Genomic DNA, 21,765 nt, shown 5'->3' on the forward strand with positions numbered 1-21,765 from the left:
AGCCAGGAAAATATTCCTGTTCTGGTACATGTTAAACAAAAAATGTTCACTGTCTATTGAAACCTAAAAACATTCAAGGTCTGTTGGAACTATGTTTGTGATCTGAGATTATACTTAAAATTAGGCACCTGGATAAACACTGCCCTTGGGTCAGGCTCTGAGAAGGGACTAGACAGGAAACTGCAGTGGAACAATGTTTTCCTATTTTAAATGTGATTTAAAAGTTGGTGAAACATTATATTGTGCAGGGATATGTTGGAGTTTATTGCTGTTTGTAAGAGGACATAGCCATTAATAGGAATGCTCTATGTGTGGTTTTCAGTAAAAAAAAAAACATTTTGTTTATTAAAACAAGTATAGTACAATTAGTTTTGAGATGCAAAAATACACTTGTTCATAAAATTCTAAGATTTTCCAAATTTAGAAGAAGAACAATCTACCCCTCTTTACTGTTTTCTGTTTTGTCTACATTGTGGATTTCCCTTGTGCTTTACTTATGCAAAAATAGTGTGATGCCTTCATTATTAGGTAGGATATTTTAAGAGTGTTGAATCATCAGTACTCTTTTTACGTTGGCTTTGTTAATGAAACTGATAATGTACAGGTGAACGTGGTACCTGAAACATTACAGGTGATTATTCCCCCCTGAGGTTGTGCTCAGGAATTACAGTATTGGAGTTGTAGACTAGGCAAGGATGCCTTCAAGGGGACGTGTACTTAAACTTACCTAGACATTTTTTTCTTTTTGATTCTTTTATTTGTTTTCCAACCATGCACCTGCTCCAGAATGTTTTTTTAAAATCATTCTTGCCTGATGTGCTCCTTTCTTACCCTAAAACATCATGTCTATCTCTGAATCGTGAAACTCAGCATAACCCTGTGTAGGAAGACTGAGCTGTGTTCCTTTGAAGCAGAGGTAGAAAGGGATTTCAATGCTCTAAAACATTTTTGTTAGATTTAGTTCAATGTTTTCAGGTGATAATGCAGAATGCTGGTAAAGATTGACTGTGTGTAATCACTGTGAAGCTGCATTGCAGAAGTTGTCTCTCTAATATGCCATGATAAATCAATAGCAAGACAGGAAATGAAATGGCATCAGATTAGATGAAAATATCAGGATGCAACATAGTGATAGCAGTTTAAAAAATTGAAAGAAAGAAAAGATATTGGGAGGCAGAACTGGTGTTGGAGAAAATATTTGTCTGTACATGAAAACAAATACTAGAGGTCATGTCCTAAAAAAACCAAGCAACAGAAATGTCATTTTTTCGAATCTGAGGCTGAGTGCTCGGACAAACTAGGATAAAGTTTTTTAATTCTTGCACACAATTTTTGCCATTATTAAATCACCCAGAAAATAAAATGGTAAAGATATTTGCTTGCTCAGGGTAGCTGAGAGAAGTTAAAGCAAAGAAGAGGGAGTTAAGAAAACTTCTCACAGTTTCCAGATGTTAAAGGGACAACAGAAAACTTGGATAAAACATTTACTATCCAGATGAGAAACTCAGTGAACATCCTTCCAAGGCCAAAGTAAGGCTGTAAACTGCAAAGTTGTGTTTAGTGAGAATTTTCCATCTATGTTGCTTACCCTGAGCACTTAGGGGTGACTTTACAGCAGTATGCATCATCTGGATGTCTCAGGAAGGAAAACTGCAAAACTACTTCATTTCAGAGAATGTGGAGGTGACCTCATATTGTGGATGGACTTCACAACACGGTGCTGCCCTCATGTATCCTCTCTACCCCTGCAGTGCCATTAGACAAAAAAGATTCACTAGTGATCTGCTAGGAAGGAGCATGGATTTGCCTGTCAGATGGGCAGGTGGCATCTGTGGGGTCCATTTGCCACGCAGGAGCAGGGGGTATAGTGGGAGCTCAGCAGCTCAGCCTGTTTCGGTACTGAGATACGATGCCTGCCTGCACAGAAGTGTATCTGTGGCACTCAGACTTGGCCCTTCATTGAAATCGCATTGAAACTGGATCTGACTTGCCCATAATAGGTGTACAAAAAGGTCTGGAGATAGGAACAGATATGCAGGTCCTTCTTTGTGCCTCTCTCCTCATCCTTTTAATATTTTAGGGAAAGCCGGGGGGCAAACTGAACATCAGTCCCGCTCAGGTCCTGACCTGAAAGGAGAGAACTGTGCTTTGCTCTTTCTTGTGCTCTCCTGTGAAGCCCTGTTCCTTCAGGATGCAGGTGCCCTCCCAGACCTGGGGGTTTTCCCCAAAAAAAACTGCCGAGGGAGGAGAGGGAAGAGCGGCCGGGAGCAGGGCTGGGTGCAGTACCGGCAGCAGCCACCGGGTGGCAGCCACGGCCCGAGCTGGGGCCCCGATTCTCTTCCGCGGGGTAATCCCAGAGCTTCAGTCGTGACCATAGGAACGGGTGGAAAGCTCCTGGTTTTCGTAAAACCGCGAGTTTTTCACAGATCATTGTGTCACCGTGCGTTTTATATAAAGCTGAGAAATGCCTGTGTGTGACATTTGAAGAGTGGAATAAATAATACCTTAAAATTTCCACTCTTAACTTATGGTGGGGGTTTTTTTGTTTGTTTTGGGGTTTTTTCAGCCTTTCTAGGTAAGTAGATGTTAGACCACTCTGCAACAAAAATAAATCAGAACAATAAAACAGGCAATATAACAGAAGAAACAATAAAACAGAAAAATCAAGAGTCAGTCTTAATATCTCAGTTACCCTCCATGTGGAGATGGGCAAACATCTTTAAGGTTTGCCAGAAAAACCAGCCAACCAACCACAACAAAAAAAATATTTTCTTTTATGTTAATAAAACTAAAAACAGTTTTGGTGAGAAATTTGTTGCTTTATTTCTAGACTGACTCATTTTGGAGCAATTGCTTGTGTTGGTTTATTTTACTATTCAAAAAGGGAATACATGAAACAAAATAGACTCCTGAAGTCCATGCATTAGTTATAAATAAACATGGGAAACCTACATTTAGGATTCAAGAAGACTGAGTTTTCATCTTTCTCCATGATATGTCATTACTTAATTTACTGAGCTACAAGAGTTTTTCAAATTTACTTTTCTTTTTTTTCTGTAGTTAATATTTAATACATGATCCTACCACACAGAGGTCAGTATTTCAAACTACTTAAGCAATTTGATAATACACGGATTATATTAAAAGAAATTACTGTCCTCAGCAGGTTAAATTTAACACATTCTCCATACCAAATGTGTCTTTTTGTAAATTTCTTTCCTGTTGGTGTGTTACAATGGAATAGACAGAATGTCTTTCTGTGTTTGTATAACATTTGAAACAATGGAGTGTAAATGCTGGTTAAAGTTCTGGAAAGTGTGAGAAATCAACTTGAAAGCAAACTGTGGCAGCACTGTCTGCAGGTAACCCCTTTAAAGCTTCTTACAGTATCCTTTATAGGGAGCTGTGATGAACTCAGTTACCAAGGAAAAATAAATTCAAGTGAATTTGGTTAGTGCTTAAATGTCTGATTCCTAAATGTTTTCTGGGTAAACTAAGCCAGAGAGACAAACAGGCTCTGTAAAAAGCTGAGTTTCATGTGTCATTGAGCATCTTTAGCAAGCTCATATATAAAAGAATTTACACAGCATGTGCAAATATTTTGTACCTTTGTTCTTTCTATTTTTAAACTAATCTTTCTTATCTGCTGAGCTTTCTGCAATCCTGCCTACAGTGACCCTTACCATAAAACACTCCTGTAGAGCCTTCAGTGACATCCCCCTTAGGATGCTGCTGAGCTTAAAGGAGGAACACTGACTGCAGTAAGAAAGAAAAGAAGGATGGCTACTCATAAAAGACATCAAGATGTTTTAAATAAATACACTCTTTATGTTGTCTGCAGCAGCTGAATGCTTGGATGACAAGGAGGAGTTACTGTGTTTAGCCAATTTCCATCCTTTTTCCTGTGCTATTTCTGGAGGATTTATTAAAAACATAGCAGGCAGATAAATAGTAAGCATGTATAATAACAATGTGCTCCTCCTTTTACAGATACATAGAAAAAGCTAAGAGTATTCTATATTTCCCTTATATTAAACAGCTCCTGTAGCCTGATATGACTTAGGAACATAGCATCAGTCCTGAAGGGTGCTGAGCCCCACATCTAAGTCAGTGAAGTGTTCCAGGCTCATGCTCACAGTTCACCTATGGTCTGAGCTCCATGAGTTTGAGATCAAACTTTCTGCCTTATCTCTGCTAGTTCAAGAGCCCTCCATTCCTGTTCATGAACTCCCTTTCCCCCCTTTTTGAAGCACAGCCAAGCTTCTCTCTGAGTGAGGATTTCTGTGGGACAGCAACTCCCACCCTTACAGTTGTTCCAAGGTAGCAATGGTAAAACACCAATATGTCCTCACACACACACACACTCACACACACACACACACACACAAAAAACTGGGGAATCTTTGCTGCTTTCACTACCCACTCAAAAAGAGGCAAAGGAGTAGCTATTTCTTCAGATTTGTTGATGGACCTGGGGTTGAGATTATTCACAGCACCACACTTGGAGCAGCTGGGAGTGCTATCAAGGAAGGTGATCACTCGATGTGCTTGTAGCAACAGGCATTACCTGGGTTAATTCAGCAATGACAGTATCCCTGCTCTGGGGGGATGCTTAACTGCGTGCTTGAGTTAGAAACACTAATATTATCTTTTCTTCCTCTGTTTTGTTTCAATCTCTTACTTAACAGACTCTTGGGATTCTGTTCAGAGAACCAAGGATGTTTCTCCTCAACTAAACCAAGCCACTATCATTGACCTCCACCCTTCTTCAACTTACAACATCCGCATGTATGCCAAGAATGATATTGGCAAGAGTGAGGCCAGCAATGAGCTCACCATTACTACTGATGAAGCAGGTATGCTCTGGTTTTGTAATATCTAAACCATGCTGGGAATAATTCCTCCTTGACGTGAGGAGTCTTTACTTTAAATGCTGCTTGTGTTGCTGCAGCTGCATGGGATGAAATACCAAACTGATCCCATAAAACATTGTGACTTTTGCAACTTCATCATGCAGGCCTGTAATTAAAGCTGTTCAGTGGCATCTAGTGGTCAAAGAAGACATTGTGCTCCAAATTTTCAGCTTGAGGTACTGGAAGTGGCATGCCTGTATCTAAAGTTAGACAACTCAATCAACAGCATCCTATTTTAGTGGTGGTTCCTCCCCTGTGGGTCCTGTGGCTTTCCTTAGATGACCAGGTATTAGTATAGGTAAAAAAATTTAAGCTGGCCCTGTTTGACAACATTGATTATGGATGTGATCTATTTGAAATTCTGCAAGGCCTTTGACACAGTCCCCCACAATATTCTACACACCAGCTTGGAGAGATATGGATTTGATGGGTGGACTATTCAGTGAATAAGGAATTGGCTGAATGGGCACATGCAGAGGATAGTGGTCAACAGCTCAAAGTCCAGTTGAAGACCAGTGACAAGTGGTGCTGCTCAGGGGTCCATACTGGGACCTGTACTGTTTAGTATCTTTATCAGTGATACAGACAGTGGGATCAAGTGCACCATCAGCAAGTTTGCAGATGACACCAAGCTGAGTGGTGCAGTCGATAAGCCAAAGGGATGGGAAGTCATCCAGAAAGACTTGGGGAGGTGGGCCCAGGTGAACCTCATGAGATTCAACAAGACCAAGTGCAGGGCCCTGCATCTGGGTCAGAACAATCCTCACTATCAGTACAGGCTGGGTGATGAGGTTTTAGAAAGCAGTCCCTCAGAAAAGGACTTGTGGGTGCTAGTGGACGAAAAGCTGGACATGAGCCAACAGCACATTTGCAGAGAAGGCCAATAGCATCCTGGGCTGCATCCAAAGAAGTGTGGCCAGCAGAGAGGTGATTGTGCCACTTTATTCTGGTAAAACCTCCCCTGCAGTATTGCATCCAGCTCTGGGGTCCTTAATACAGGGAGGACATGGACCTGAGGGAGTGGGTCCAGAGGAGGGCTACAGAAATGATCAGGGAGCTGGAACACCTCTCCTACAAAGACAGGCTGAGGGAGCTCGGGTTGTTCTGCCTGGAGAAAAGAAGGCTTCAGGGAGACCCAATAGTGATCTTCCAGTACCTGAAGGGGCCTACAGGAAGCTAGAGAGGGACTGTTTGCAAAGGCCTGCAGCGATAGGATGAGGGGCAATGGTTTTTAATTAGAGAATAGATTTATAGTGGATGTTAGGAAAAAGTTCTTTACCACGAGGGTGATGCAAAAATGGAACAGGTTGCCCAGGGAGGTGGTTGAGGCCTCATCCCTGGAGATATTCAAGGTGAGGCTTGAAGAGGCTCTTAGCACCCTGATCTAGTTGAGCATGTCCCTGCTTACTGCAGGGGGTTGGACTAGGTGACCTTTAGAGGTCCCTTCCAACCCAAATTATTTTGTGATTCTATGATCCTTATGAGTCCTATCTTCCTTTGGTATTCCATCCACTACCCTATCTCCATTTACGTTTCTGATTACTGTAGAAGATGCTTGGTTGTCATCAGTTAATGTCACACTCTCATTCTTTGTTGCCATGTATTCTTCTGCATCCCGACAGGTTTCTGCACCAGGAGGGATATTCAGGCATTTCCACTTTGATTGATGGAGCCACTCAAACTGCTGCCTTCCAGTACCACCTTATTTTTAGTTCTCAGGGCTAGCAGATGTGGCAGATGGATAAGGACAGCAGGGCCTTGTGCATGTTACCATATCCCAAGGTCTCCACATTACATGTGACAGTAGAAGACTTACGGATGAAAAGTGGAGGGGTAAAGCTCCCTATTTCAGCCATTAGGAATGGAAAAGCTGAAAGGCCATAAATACTTCTGCCAGAAACACAGTACTATTACACGCAATGTATAAAGGTGTACAGTTGAGAGTTATCCAAGCAGCTTCAGCACCCTAAGCTGTGAAACTGGGTAGAATTACTCTGAAAGGTGTTGACTAGATAAGAGCTTCCTTATTTGTATTTTAAAATGAAATTTTTATATTTCTAATTTTATTTTTCCTGTTATCTTATGCTAAGTCAGGGACCTGGAGAGGAAAAAAAAAAAAAAGTAATGCAAGTATCTGGGTGACTGTGTCCTGGCAGTGAAAATCTTGCATCTTTTTCAAGATTCATGTTTGTCTAGACTTTAACACTCAGGGACCAATTTTCAGTCCAGCTCATGTGAATACAGCTGTGCAATTCCCACTCATTTTCTCTATGGGTGTATCTGCTACAGTGAAAATAAACCCCTTCTCAGGAGAACATGATTTTGGTCCTGAGGGGCTTTTTGAGGCCTTTTGAAGAGCAGGACACAAGAACTCACAGTGCAAAGCAGATTAAGCAGAAGGCAACATGAACTGCATTTCTTGTTTTTTGCCAGGTGTCTTTTTTCAACCTAGTAGAAGGAAAGGTCTGAAGAGATTTCATATTTTTATGAGCATTCAGTGAACAATTTTACTAGCAGTGAACAGTTTGTTTGCAAAATACTTACGATTTGAATGGGTTGTTTATCTTCTTTTGTTCAATGAAAATGTGAAACGCCTGAAGAAAACAGACTGTCCATGCTAGCATCATCAATATCCCCAAAATACCCATCCCTCCTTGTGCATATACATCAAAATAGAGGGGTGGGTCTTGGTTCTACTCTCTCATTTTCTGTTATTCACCCACATTTAAAATATTTCTTACTTGCTGAGTTTTTCCTGACTGATAATTATAATGACAGGTTCATCTGCTGGCCTTGAAATCATAAAAAAAAATAAATAAAATCTTCCATGTGAACGAGATTTAACCTTAAAATCTAATTTTATTCTGTTCTTTGTAACAAAGTTTCCAAATAATTGATCCGCTTGCATCTGTCTTTTAAGGCGCTCTCTATTTTAAGAAAAAGACCAGCAGTGTGGAACTGTATTCAAAAGTTACTGACCTACCTAGGGAACAATCAGAATAGAGGAGGTCAGGCTTAGGCTGAGTATGTGATGTTTTTCTCCTGGATTTTGATTTCAGGTGGTAAGCAATGTACAGGAGCATCAGGTTTTGATCACTGTTTATTTCTGTTCTCTGCTTTTACAATAGGAAACAGAGAACAGCATGGAGGCAGGGGATGAGAGAGAAAGTAATGAGAAGGGAGCAAAACAAACATCCAGGAAAGGCATCATAGAAACTGAACAGCTCAAACCATGCTGTTGGCAAGGGGGTCCAGAATGTCTATTACAGGAACCTGAATTGCCCAGCACTAGCTATTAGAAAGCAAACTGTAAAGGGTCTCTGTAGCAAAAGGATAGTCAAGAATACTTTTTCAAAGCTTGCAGAGCTCATCTGTCCCTCTGTAAAACCAAAGTTAGCTCCTGTGTTGAAAAACAGACTGTAAGTGCACTTGCAATAACACTTGTCAGAAAAACAAAAGCTCTGCAGCTCTTTTTTAATACTGAAATCAATAGAGGAAGCTGGGGTATCTGGGTTTTCTTCATGGCTTTGTCATAAACTCTGTATGACATTAAATATGTAAAATAAATTACTCATTACTTAACATTTCATTATGGAATGGTGGGAACAGTGAACTACTCACATCTGTAAAAACATACAGAGTTTTTTAAGGAAATGTCAAGATTTTAAAGAGACGATTTAAACCCCATTGTAAGGATCAAATGCTTTGCTCAAATTCCACCACATTATAATGTGCTTGGAGAAATAGCATTGATGTTTGTCAACAAGGGGTCAGTATCAAGGACAAAATTAAAAAACATCAGTGGGACCTCATTTTTTGCCAGTGGACCTTTCTCTCTTCTCCTTCCTGTATATTAATGAAAGGGGAGTGGGAATTAAGTTCTTTCAGCCTTTGAAAATTTCACAGATGAGGGACAGTCAAGAATGACACAGAATAGGGCGTATTTAATAACTTAAACATATTATAGGCTGTATTCTGGGTCTCTCTTGCTTTCATCAGGTATAGCAAAATGTTCTGGTTCCTTTCATCACAGCTGTCATTTACTGCAGATCCTCCTCTAACAGCCCCATCTCACCCTTTGTATTGCTTTGCTTCATTTGTCGTGCTATTAAATGTAATTTAGTACCTTTTTTTCTGAGGCTATCTCCTGCATCAAGGGAATCCTCTACAGCAGCCCAAGATTACTCTTCAGATCTTTCTTCTACAGTGATTTACCTCACTGAGAAGGAATTTACTTCACGCCTCTCAGTTCAGTCCCAGCCAATTCTTGATCTGCTTTGTACCTGCCCAGCTTACAAATAGGCTCTCCTAGACTCAGGACCTTCTTCTTCACTTGCCTTTAAAGCATGATGCAGACCCTTGGCAGCCTATCAATAGTGAAAGAAGCTCATCCTGACTCAGGCAGGAGCTGGGGTCTGCTTTTTCCATCTAGCAGGTATTTTTTGCCTGATTTGCAGGCTGGGATACTTACACTGGGGAGGGGGAGAGGGCAAAGTGTGCAGTGTTTTGTGTGTGTTTGACTGAATATGCTCAGTCTCTAGGGAACAAAGGGGATCCTGCTGGAAAGTTTGTGACATGATGAAGGCCAGCTGAGGAGCTCCTGTATCATCTTTTTTCAAATCATAGAATCATCATGGTTGGAAGGATCTTCAACATAATCGGGTCCAACCATCAGTCCTACATCACCTTAACCACCAGATCACATCCCAGAGCACCATGTCTACCTGGTTTTTGAACACCCCCAGGAACAGTGACTCCACCACCTCCCTGAGCACACTGTTCAAAGGGTTCCAAGTGGGTTCTGCTGCCTTTCCATCTCCTACAGGGTTCTGACAGCAGGGAAGATGTCTTGCCTCTTTAGAAAACAGAAACAGCATTGTAAGCATATTGCTAAACAAGGAAAGTCCCTATTATTCACTCTTATTCTATTTGCAAGGATGCTGAGTTTTGACATGTGTTGTATTTCACTACTGGCTGAAGGTGATGAATAAATAGGGAAGATTCTAGGCCTTGGTTTTGTATGATGAAATGGTGTCTTCAATTTTCCTATGACATTGACTCCGTCCAAATCTTTGTGATGCTGGTGTGGTAAGTTGGTGACATCTCATACAAAGTGCTGAATTTTGTATTCTGTGTGGACCAGTTCTGATCTATCCATTTTCTCTCTTTACAGCTCCTGATGGTCCACCTCAGGATGTCCAACTGGAGCCTATATCTTCACAGAGCATTAGAGTAACTTGGAAGGTAAATACACACAGCCATGAATATAGACTGACAGTATTCTGGTGCATTCAAACAGGTCCCATTGATGGGAATATTACAACAACTGTAGATCAGCTGTTTTCTTTGGGAGACACCTCACAGATACCCTTGCCAGAAAATATGATAATAGCCATTAAGACTGGTGCATTATGCAAAGAAAGAACATTGCACTGGAGAGTAATAGTAGCAGCCTCTTCCCTGTACTGATGACAATAACATTTACTACAATAGCATTTCCTTCTTCCTTTCAAAGATAAGGCTATGTGCTTGGAAAATGGGCACTTGCTGAATTTCAATGTGGTTTGGACAAACTCCAAACTGTTCGATCCAGTGGGAGATTTTTTTCCATTGCAATGGAATCTGGGACAGGGCCTTACTGAAGGCATGTCTGCACAGAAAGAGCATATAGTGTCTCAGCATAGCTCATGAGAATTAATGAATCAGAGCATCTGATTTAAAACTATCAGCAACTGATATTATTTAAAAATCTGGCATGTCTTGCGACTCATTTTTTTCCAGATTTTTTTTGCTCAGTGTTTTGACAACCACAGAATGTTTTAAAAGCTTTCAATATGATATCAGAGATACTTAAATCATGTACTAAATGGTTTTGTGCTAGATACTTCTTGTATATTATAGCAGACAGAATAAAGATATCTAATCACAGTAGTGTAATCTCAGTATGAATGGCACTTGCCAAATCATATTGATAATTCTATATATTTAAGCTTCTAAAATGTGTAGTTTTAAGTGCTGGAGTGGAATGGTGACATAGTTGTCATTCATTTCTACAGTGATGTTAATTACTCCTGCAAATGTGGATAATGTGTATTTTGCACATTGATATGGATCATGCAGAAAGTCGGAATAGTAACAGTGAGCTCCTGCTTATTGACTGTATAAATAACTAATAACTGTGGGGTGCATTTTTGAGTTGGATCCTGAAAAGACAAGTTTGTACAGTGCACAATCTCAATAAATTGCAGGTGGACATATAATTACTGAGGTATCTCAGTAATACAGAGGGACCTCAGCTGTCAAGATTTTTTTAGTAGATCAGTGGTGGTTGAAAAATGCTGGCTTAAAAATTGTGTTTTAATGAGACAGTTCAATATTAAGCTTCAAAAGCAGTAGTCCTTATCAGACCTCATGTATAAGTTACAAACACAGTGCTGATTCTTGGCCCTTATTCACATCTCAAACTTGTATCAGTGCTGGTTTTCGTCAAATGGTTTCCAAAAATGAAGGGCTTCTGGTCACTAGACACAGGCTTGCCTGATGGTTTAAATGAAACACAACAATCTATTTATAAAAGGAATATATGTGAAGCATGGATTTACTGCAGCACACAGTCATTAGAGCAAAGGAAATACCTACTGAAGCAATTCAGTCTGCGGTGATTCTCAGCAACTGAAATAAAAGCTTAACAGGTTAACTTCTTTTTAAAACACTCAAGAAATGTTACTGCCATCAGATCTAGTATAAGTTAACCTCCAAGCTTCTACACATGAATTTGGGTTTTTTTAATGGATATATGGTTAGACTGATCGAAAGGTTTTGCTTGCTTTTTTAAAGTTCACTTTGGCAGATATTTTCAAAAGCAACAAGCGAAGACACGTACCATTGGTTCATTGCTGGAGTTTAGAGCAGTCATTTGCACTTCTGAAGACTTGTCATTAAATTTTGTAGATGCAAATATGCATGAGCAGCCACAGAACAAAACAAAACAAAAAAATTCACACATTTTAATCACATTGTCTAAAATATGTTTAAATTTGTACTTCCAGGCCACTTCAGGTACAACCTACTGTCCTGATCTCTAGGTGTTGTCTGAAGAGTAGAAGCATATTAAAAGAGTAGATGGAGTTGAATTCCCAAAACCATGTTTGGAAATTGGTTTGTGAATACTTGTTGTGTGTCTAACACAAGAAAATACCCACAGAAACGAGCCATGTATTGAATATATTCTCCATTGTCCTGGCAAGTCTTGTGAGCTGACTGTAGAGATATTTTTATACAATTGGAGCTTAAGGGGTGAGCTACCTGTGACCTTGGAAATGTCTGCTTGTACCCATGCAGCCTATATCCAGACCCAGAAGGGTGGGTCCATGCTTCCAGATCTATGCACTCGAGGTTGAACCTGTTCCCATAAATTGTGCAGATGCTGGCTGGACATTTGGAGTTTGCTGTGGACTGCTCAGGCTCCTGTGACTGTTCAAAATATGATTCCTATATACCTATTCTCTGTTAAATCTGTTAAATCTTTTAACTTATTGACCAGCAGGATCTGATGTGGTCAAGAATCATGAAAGTGCTGTGGCAGTGAGATGCTCCTGGTACTGTGTCCTCTGGGAAGTGGCAGGAAGGTGCTGCTGTCTCTAGATAGAAGTAGCCACAAGACCCCATGAGGTGCTGTTTTGCAAGCAGCAGAAACTCTGGAGGTCTACTTGTGAAAGGATGGACACTAAAAGCCACTCCCAGCACTTGACTGAAATTCTGATCAGTATGGTCTTCATGCTGTCAAGCCTCTGTGTGATCAGCTTCCAAATTCAGTTGAATTCCTTGATTTGCAGTCATTGCTGTATCTGCTGGTAGGTTAGCTCATCTGATGAGTTCTAAGCTTCTCTGTGGTGCCAGACATAGTTAAATCTAAATGTTTTCCTTGACTTTGAAGCTCCTTTGCAGACAAAAGTCACTGAGATGCTTTCCTGAAAGTTTACTGCTTGTGCACTCCTACCTTTACTGAAAGAATTATTTCCCAAATGACAACTTGCAACAGCTGATTGAGAAAGAGGTCTCTGTAATTAAGAAGTCCCAAGCCAGGGGGGACCTCTTAACTTCCCTTAAATTATTTTAGTTTTCTCCTGGACAGAGAGCAGTTTTACTCCGTTATTCAATAAGTTACTTTTAAGATGGTCCCCCAGATATACCATAGTTCTGTCCCATGCTGAATCCTGAATTTTGGGTAGGTCCCTACAATGCACTCTTGTGCAGAAGGAACTTAATGCATTGTATGACACAAAGTAATATCCCATAAGATCAATCCTATATTGTCAGGGAGGCAAAAAAGGGAAGAAAATAAAACTCAGTAATAAACTGGTCATTTTTATATTGGAGGCATGTGGAGCTTTTGGCATGAAAATCTCTGATGGCATTATACAAAAAGGGATTGTGCTGAGAACTATAGTTTTATTTAAAGTTGGCAAATCTAATTTAAATATAGTGTCAATAACAGCAAAGGGAGAAGAGAATAACACATCAATTATCGTTCATCTTGTATTAAGTTCTATTTCTGCAGCTTGCTACTGTCATTAATCTTCCTTTAAGGTTTATCTTAGCCCACTTTTAGAAAATCCTAGTTAAGCAAAGTTTTATAGGTCTGTGATCTATTAAATCCCATTTCAGTATATCTACATAGAACACTGTTTCAGATTGAATTTTTAAATAATACTCAACATTATTTGGTAGTTTAAAATGGTACAGACAGAATGGGAATGAAACAGGAATTCTCACTTAGGAAAAACTTTTTTTTTTCTCTTGTAGTATTTTACAAGGGAGATGTTAGTTATTTCAGTCTTTCTGCTCCTTCTCATCAACACTGACAATGACTATACAAATGTATGCACTGTGCTGAATGCCATGGCTAGTAACAGAATTCAGAATCCTTCAACTAATGAAACAAAAAATTAATTTAAATGTGATGAATTTATTCTCTTCTTGGATGTAATGAAACAGCTTTATCTTATGAAGGTATCTGAATCTCAAACACAACAAACCAAAAAAATCTGACTTTTCTTTCCACTCTACAGTCCAAATTAAAAAAAACACACCTTTTGTAACCACATAAAGAACATGAAGCCATGCAGTTGTTCAGAGTAGGTAACGTATTTGCAAAAAATGTGTTTTTTTTTTTATTAGAAGACCTACATGATTATAAAGAAGTTAGTGTTGTTGTTTTGTTTTGTTCTTGGGTTTGTTTTGTATTTTTTTCACAGGACACAGCAATATTTGAACAGGAAACAATTACAGACCTGGATTCCAAATAGAGAGTTCTAGTCCCTGCAGTGCTTTACAGGGCACTCAAGACCTGAACCTCCTAATTTGGTCATTTACCTCTGGACAGTCAGTACCACACTTGCAGAAAATTTAAGGTTGCCAGAGGAACTGAAGTACTACAGTGGAAATCATATCCCTCCTTCAAATTTTGTTTCAGTTTCTGAAGGCAGGAGGCAGAAAAAAAAAAATGAAGCATCTGAAGAGATAATTCAATCAGTCCATCCAGCGATACCTTTTAAATATGGAGAGGGTGCTGGCTTTCATAGAGCAATGATTTGTTGGTAGTGGATGAAAAACAAATCCCACACTGCTTTTATTAGCTCCAGTGAGACTTTAGACCAGAGGATGATAAACTCTCTGAAAAAGACTGGTCCTGTGGCAGAAAGGAGCATTCTTCTTGAGAATGTGTTCCTCAGTAGATTTAATGGAATATAGTAACAACTGGAATTGCTGTCTCTGCTGGTTTAACTCATTGCCAATAAACGATGTCACGTAGACCTTTTTTATGGTCAGTGGAACATGTGAGCTTGTGGGCATCTGACAGGAATTTGAAAGAGGTCTGGAGGATTTAGAAGAGAATTTTTTTTTTCCCCCATAGATTATAAATTGTGCCTTAAAATGTTTATACTAATTATACCTCATCTATGTAGATAATTAGCCTGAAACTTTATAACATTTTGAAATTAGTCCAGCGCTATTTAAATGGAATTTTAATAGATATGTCTGTCAATAACAGGCTTTTTCCCTGTCCAATCCTAGTTTTTGTCTAGACTACATTTTATGTTGCTGACTACAGCAATTATTTCCACTAGTCAGGTAGAGGCAATCTTGCCTGAGAAATATGGCACATAATTACAGCCAACGATTTTGTACTGTCCATATTCTTGAATCCCAGATATTGTACACCTTGTTTTAGTAGCTATTAAGCATGCAAATCTCTGCTTTCCAATTCATTATCGGCTTCAGCACTCATTATCTAATCATCTTTCCACACTACACACTGAATGAACAGAAGCATATTTCAAAGCACAGCATAAAATTTTCCAGATGCATCTAGCTGAATAAACTTATGTGACTGCCTTCAACAGATCAATAAATGCCTTACTAAAGACTTGACTAATGAATAGTGAGGGCTTCTGGCAAAAACACAATTAGTAATGAATAGTAAGCCTGTAATGCAAATATACCCTTATTAACTCAGCTTTGATTGATTCACCTGATAAAAGAAAAAAATACTATAAATTCAAGTTATAACTCAAGAATTTCTTCTTATATTTTTCTGTATATGAACCGTTTAAAGGTCTTTAGCACGAAAAGTCACACAAATTAGAAAAATAACTGCACCTGAAATTTATTTATCATAAAGTTATATTTATCCTTATAAGTTATACTTCATGTGCAGGGAGTATTTTTTAATTGTTACCTAGCAATAGGTTTGCATTCAGTAAGGGAAAAAAAATTGCCTTTGTGTGTGTTTCAAAAATTTTAAAGGAATCAACTTGACTTCAGAGACGTGTACTTAATGTGTAATCTTTCATTTTCTACCTAGGCCCCAAAGAAGCACCTGCAAAATGGAATTATCCGTGGATACCAGATAGGTTATCGGGAGTACAGTGCAGGGGGTAATTTTCAGTTCAACATCATCACTATTGATACCACTGGAGACAGTGAAGTTTATACACTGAATAACCTGAAAAAATTCACCCAGTATGGCATGGTAGTCCAAGCTTGTAACCGGGCTGGAATAGGACCTTCTTCTCAGGAAATCATCACCACTACTCTAGAGGATGGTAGGTCTTAGGCAAACAGCTATCATGGGATTTAAATTTCTTTTTTTTTTTTTTTTTTTTCTTTTTTTTTCTTTTTTTTTTTTTTTTTTCTTTTTTTACCTTGTTACATTTGTTGCTTAATTAGTGATCATTATAGTGGGGATAATAAAAGAACAGAAGAAAACTCTGAAAGGTGAGGTGTTACTGTTAATTTTGTTGGGTTTCTTTTGTTTTCAAATTAATCTGCTGTGAAACCTTGAGCTCTTGTAATGCACAATGCTTTATCTTGTCAGCATAAAGATCAATGTGCTTTTTTTTTTTTTCAAGGGTGTACAAACTAATTACAGAAAAATCATGGAAGTTTCAGGAAAAATGCAACCTGTCTAGTCCAAGAAACAATTTAGTTGTGGTTTTTTTCCAAAGTGCATAAAAAGTATTTCTCAAACAAGAGGGAGTCCTCTTGTGGAAAAAAAAGATTCCACATCTAAAAAGAGTCCAAATATTTTAGAGGAGAATAAGAGCAAATAATAACCCTAAATGATAGCTTAGGTCACAATTTCAGCTACTGTAAGTTGCTGTCAGTGTACTGAAATCAATGCCAGCTAAAAATATGAGTTTTTACACGGGAGAAATGTAGTAGCACTCATCTAACATTCTCAGGAGCTACAGATTTGGAAGCATACGCTCCATGGAATGCTGGTGGTTTTCATTTACCTTAAGTGTTTCTCGGCCTAGACAGACCACTGCAACATCTCAGAAGGAAATATACTCATATATGCATATATTTTGTGGTATAATAAATAGTGGTGGGATTTTTTTCCTTCAGAACCCAGCATACATACATTCCCTAGTAATTTTGGGGTTGGGTTTTTTTTTGGTTTTTTTGGTCATTATTGAATTCTGGATCCCCAGAATTAAAGATGTCATGAGCTTTAAAAGAAATGCCAAGTACTAATACAGTTTTATTGCTTTGACACTAAATGGTCAAAAGAAAAATGCCTTAAATTTGTCTGAATTTTTCCAGTTTTTCTAAATGTCAGTGAAAATATTTTATGAACATTTTTCCCAATATTTTTAAAAGAAGTTGACACCTCCCCTGCATCACCAATTTTAAAGGGACATTAGGATTGTCCAGAAAGATGACAATTCAGCTGCAAACTTTAGAAAATAAATTCCAACTGCTTAAAAGATATTCTGCATCTTTCAGCACAAGGTCACATTTCTTTTTTCAAAATAAATGACAAAAAACCTATTACAGGACCAGTATGCAAGTGGAAAAGCAGTACATCAAAAGTCATTCCAGGGAAATCAGCTGCCCTTGCAGAAACACATGGATTGTAGCAAGAATAAAGGTTTTACATTGCTAACAGTGTGTGACTGCTTATTAAGTAATGGGTGGTGGGATAGCAATGAAAATTGAAAGGGGAGCCAAAGGATAAACATTGAGTGGTATTCAAGTTTAAATGGTGAAAATCTCATTCCAGTACCCAGCTGCCCTCCAGGGAATGTGCAAGCCACTGCCACGTCACCAGAAACCATCTCTATTTCCTGGTCAACCTTGGCAAAAGAAACCCTGAATGGGATTCTGCAAGGATTCAGGGTTATCTACTGGGCCAATCTCTTGGATGGAGGTGAGAGAAATCAGCTATTACCAAGTAACAAGCCTCATGTGACTTTCATATCCTCTCTGCCCTGAATGCATTGCACTTCCTTTTCTCTTTGGTTCAGAGGAAGCCCCATCTACCTGTGAAGGAATCTATTTTTCTGTAGAACTTTAACAGAGTAGCAGGAGCAGTAGGCATTGCAAAGCTGCCCAGAGGGTCTCCAGAGGGAGAAGAATTCTGCCTTGGGTTTGTACCACTCCATAAGCCTGTCCTGCTGCCCTCTTTTTCTTTTTTCCTTCTTTTCTTTCTTTTTCTTTTTTGGCTGGGTTGGAAGGGACCTCAGAGATCATCAAGTCCAACCCTTGATCCACTACTGCTGCAGTTACCAGACCATGGCACTGAGTGCCCAAAATGAACTGAGCAAAGTTCATCTCAGGTACAAAGTACAGCAGGTTGCTTTTATAAAGAATGCTGATATGAACATGGAACATACCTGCCCATCCTTGTGTTTTATTTTAGCTTGATTGTTTTTCTGCTTGCTTAGGTAGGTGTCTACTTGAGAGGTTATTGCTTATTTTTTGGAAGGATGTATTTCATCTCCATAGCTGAGGACAAATGAAGCAAATATTTTTTTGAAAAAGATGGTTATGTTCATACTGGCCTTATCTGTTGTGCTTATGTTTTGTACTCTCAGCATAATTCCTAGGGAAGTAAGATTTCTGAGCAGAGAATGAGTGAAATGATCAAATGAGAAATGAGATAGCAAATTAATCTGCAATTAATCACATGATGATAATTCTATGTATAATCCTTTTTTGTTAATTAAATATTAGTAGTTTTGGGATACACATAGTCCACTAAAATATGCAACAGTCTTGCAAATTGTGGCCTCTGTTAGTGTGGCAAGGGAAACTCAAAGTGGAAATGTAACCCAGAGGCCCAGTGTTATTGCTTGTAATATTAGAGTAAAAAATATTTGAAAATAAGCCACCTTTCCTTTGCACATTTAAAAATACAAATGAAAAATGGTTGTGAAACATACATTAAAATGTAGATATCATGTACATAAATGAAATGTCTTCAGTGAAGCCTGTAGTCTTTGGAGTGGGTCCTGTGTGAGTATTATCAGTGCATGGCTAAGCTCCTCTGTGGTGTCCTACAACATGATGAAAAAAGATGATGGTCATGCAATGCTTAAAACTGGATTTTCTTGATTTTTTTGGCTTTATCTTCTGCCCCTAATACATTTGAGGCTTTTTTGCCATATGGTTTGTACTTCTTAGCTAGATGCAAAAAAAAGATTCACATGAAGTGCATCATCTTTCTTCAAGGAAATCTGATTTTATTGTGTTTAAATCTATTGTTAGCTGGTATTACTGCCATCAAGTGCTTTGCAGCAGCACTTGCAACATGTTTTAAAATAAAACCTTTTTTTCTTCTTGTTATGAGAAGTGGACTTTCACAAAACCAGAAACTCTTTATGAAGATAACTGACTTTCTCATTTTAGCTTTAGGGCAGAGTTTGCAATAATCTCTTCTTGTTATCTATTCTTCATGAAAAATCTTACTGTAGAAATTTTCAGTTCTCTTCCCTTTATTATTTTTTTTTTCTGAAAAAAAGGAAAAAAATAAAAGAGTTTGAAAATAAAAAAATGAAAAGTGGGTCTGCTTTGAGTGGTAAGAAGTCAGGACACAAAGGAATTTATTTTAATTTATTACGATTCATTGCTATTTTGTAATAATGAACCATTACTTTTCTGGTACACTCCTTAATCCCCAAGATTCCTACGAAATCAGTAGCTGGGAGAAGACGGAACTTGGCAATAACCCGATTTCCTTTTCATTCCATAGAGCTGGGGGAGATAAAGAATGTCACTACTACACAGCCATCACTAGAGCTTGATGGCCTGGAAAAATACACCAACTACAGCATCCAAGTGTTGGCTTTTACACGAGCTGGAGATGGAGTGAGAAGTGAACAAATTTTCACCCGCACTAAAGAAGATGGTAAGCAGTAAAACGGTTTCCACCCTTACTTGCATGAAATGTTTGCATGTCTCAGGCTCCCAAAATATGGCAAATATTCTACACAAGCCATGCAGAGAGAGATTTCTGTCACATTGAGACAAATATGTATGTACAGCTTGGAAAAAAAATAAGGCCGTTCCTGAGACTCCAGTTCAGGTGAGCCAGAAGTTTGCATATAACTCTGATGATCTGAGCAAGTTTGTCTTTATTTTTTTTTCCAAATACTTCAGGATCTTATCTTAGAATTTTGAGAGGGCCTGAGTTGATTATTTCAGTGATTGAAAATGGGGAAAGGAAGAAAGACTTTTCTGAGACCATCTTAAATATCTGATGTGCTTCTAAGAAGAATTTTTGATTTTTTTTATATATATATAAAAATCTCCTCCAAACACCTCTTCTGTCAAAAGCAAAATGAAGAACAAAAATCTCTTGCCTTTGTTTATAGACCAAGGCATGGAAAAATTAAATCCTAATGATGAAAGTTTTAGAAAATTTTAATCACACACAGACACACAAATGAAGAACTTTCATAATCACTTCCTTGCACCTTTAATCATGGAAATCACTTCAGATTTCCTCAGCAGGAAGCCACATACTAATCTATCTCTCAAGGACTACAATTTCAAATTCAGAGGGAGTTTTGTCCCTAACCTGTTTAATGCCTTGAAAACCCCATGAGATGTACAAATACATCTTTACATGCCTAAACACTTTTGAAAATCAGGTTTGAGGACTTTTTTGGCAGAAATAAAAATGCACACAATCCTAGCAATGAAGTTACTTGAAGAATATTTGATTGGTAAATTCTCCTGTGAATTATGTAATATTTTTTCAAGAAAAGTTTTGTTGTTACTTACCCATTTTACTGGTCATTTATGAATATATGTATATATTTGTCATTTTTTTAATTTGTAATGAGATTTACAAAAGTGCCAAGAGAATAGGTTCAGTAGATTAACTGACATGATGAATGTTTGGTGTTTTTTTGCCCATAAAAAAAAAGACTTGACAAATGTTATTATTTTTTTCCAGTAAAGTGTTAAGGGACTGATTATAAAATTTACATACATTGTTAGGGGGATGCAGTGTAAATGAAAGTCAGACTTCTAAAATTTTCACTTACATTATGAAGTGAATTATTTATTCTTTGTTCTGTTTTCATATGCTTAATACTTTGAATCAAGTTGAATTAACAGAACTGGAAAAAAAAAAAAAAAAAGAAAGGAAAAAAAAAAGGTAATGCCTTACAGTTGAGAAATGTGAGGAAATTTAGGCATAATGTTGGTCAACATAGGTATTCTTCCTGGGTGCTACTAGCTGTAGGTATCACTGAGATCTGGCATCAGCCTGCAGTCCTGTCTCTGTTTAAAACTACCTCAAGGTACCACACCTAGTCTGAAGCTGTCAAGGACAATTTTCTCAGCTATAGACTTATGTGCCTTAGACAGTGAATTTTAGATCATTCTGATCCCCAGCCTAATGTCCTTTAACAACTACTTTGTAGCAGACAAAGTCAGATTCTCTTGAGTCAACAAGTGCTTGTAGGTAGATGATTTTATTTTAAAAACAATATAATAAAACCATCAGAGATATGTAAGATCACCCAGTGCATTTTTAAGTTAATTTTTGTCAGGTACATCCCAGGATGGGATCCCACCAGCAGATAGGGATATTGCCCCAAACTGCTCCAAAAGCTCAGGAACAGGCTGGTCTCAGAGACATGTAGTTCATGTCAGAGTGCCCCTGAGGACAGCAAGAATGTTCTTGCTGGTCTCTGCCATTAAGCAATATCACAGCTTGCTGCCTGTGTGTCATATTGGACAAGTACAATTAGCCAGTTCAGTGCTGGGAGACAGTAAGGAGCATTCTTCCAGAAATCCCTGAAAAACTAACCTATAGAGACAGCCTCTGGCTCCTGGGTCAGCACTGCATGGTACATGTGCTGGAGAGTTCTTAACAGCTGTTTGGAAATGCTGTGCAGGGGTTTCTGTCAAGTTAAAAACTTTATAAGAGCTGCAAGTTATCAAAACTTGCCTGGTTGCAGATAACATCATGTTTCTGTGTGAGGTTACTTCAGCTTTTGGAAATGATGGGAGGGCAGAAGTGGTTCCAGCAGTGCCTCTGTCGCTCACT

The 21,765-nt window shown here is 38.5% G+C and overlaps 1 protein-coding gene across 1 annotated transcript in view; it reads left to right on the plus strand.

Annotated features, from left to right (window-relative positions):
* The window catches only part of DSCAM (DS cell adhesion molecule), a 450,058-nt gene that overhangs the window by 344,769 nt on the left and 83,524 nt on the right, over window positions 1–21,765 (plus strand). Inside the window, exons 15-19 of the mRNA XM_071752599.1 lie at window positions 4,689–4,856; window positions 10,087–10,157; window positions 15,781–16,021; window positions 17,485–17,631; window positions 19,456–19,611. Of these exons, the coding sequence (XP_071608700.1) occupies window positions 4,689–4,856; window positions 10,087–10,157; window positions 15,781–16,021; window positions 17,485–17,631; window positions 19,456–19,611 (783 nt within the window). The remainder of the gene's footprint in view (window positions 1–4,688; window positions 4,857–10,086; window positions 10,158–15,780; window positions 16,022–17,484; window positions 17,632–19,455; window positions 19,612–21,765) is intronic.

This window comes from Heliangelus exortis, chromosome 1 (genome assembly GCF_036169615.1).
Source record: "Heliangelus exortis chromosome 1, bHelExo1.hap1, whole genome shotgun sequence".
NCBI lineage: Eukaryota > Metazoa > Chordata > Aves > Apodiformes > Trochilidae > Heliangelus > Heliangelus exortis.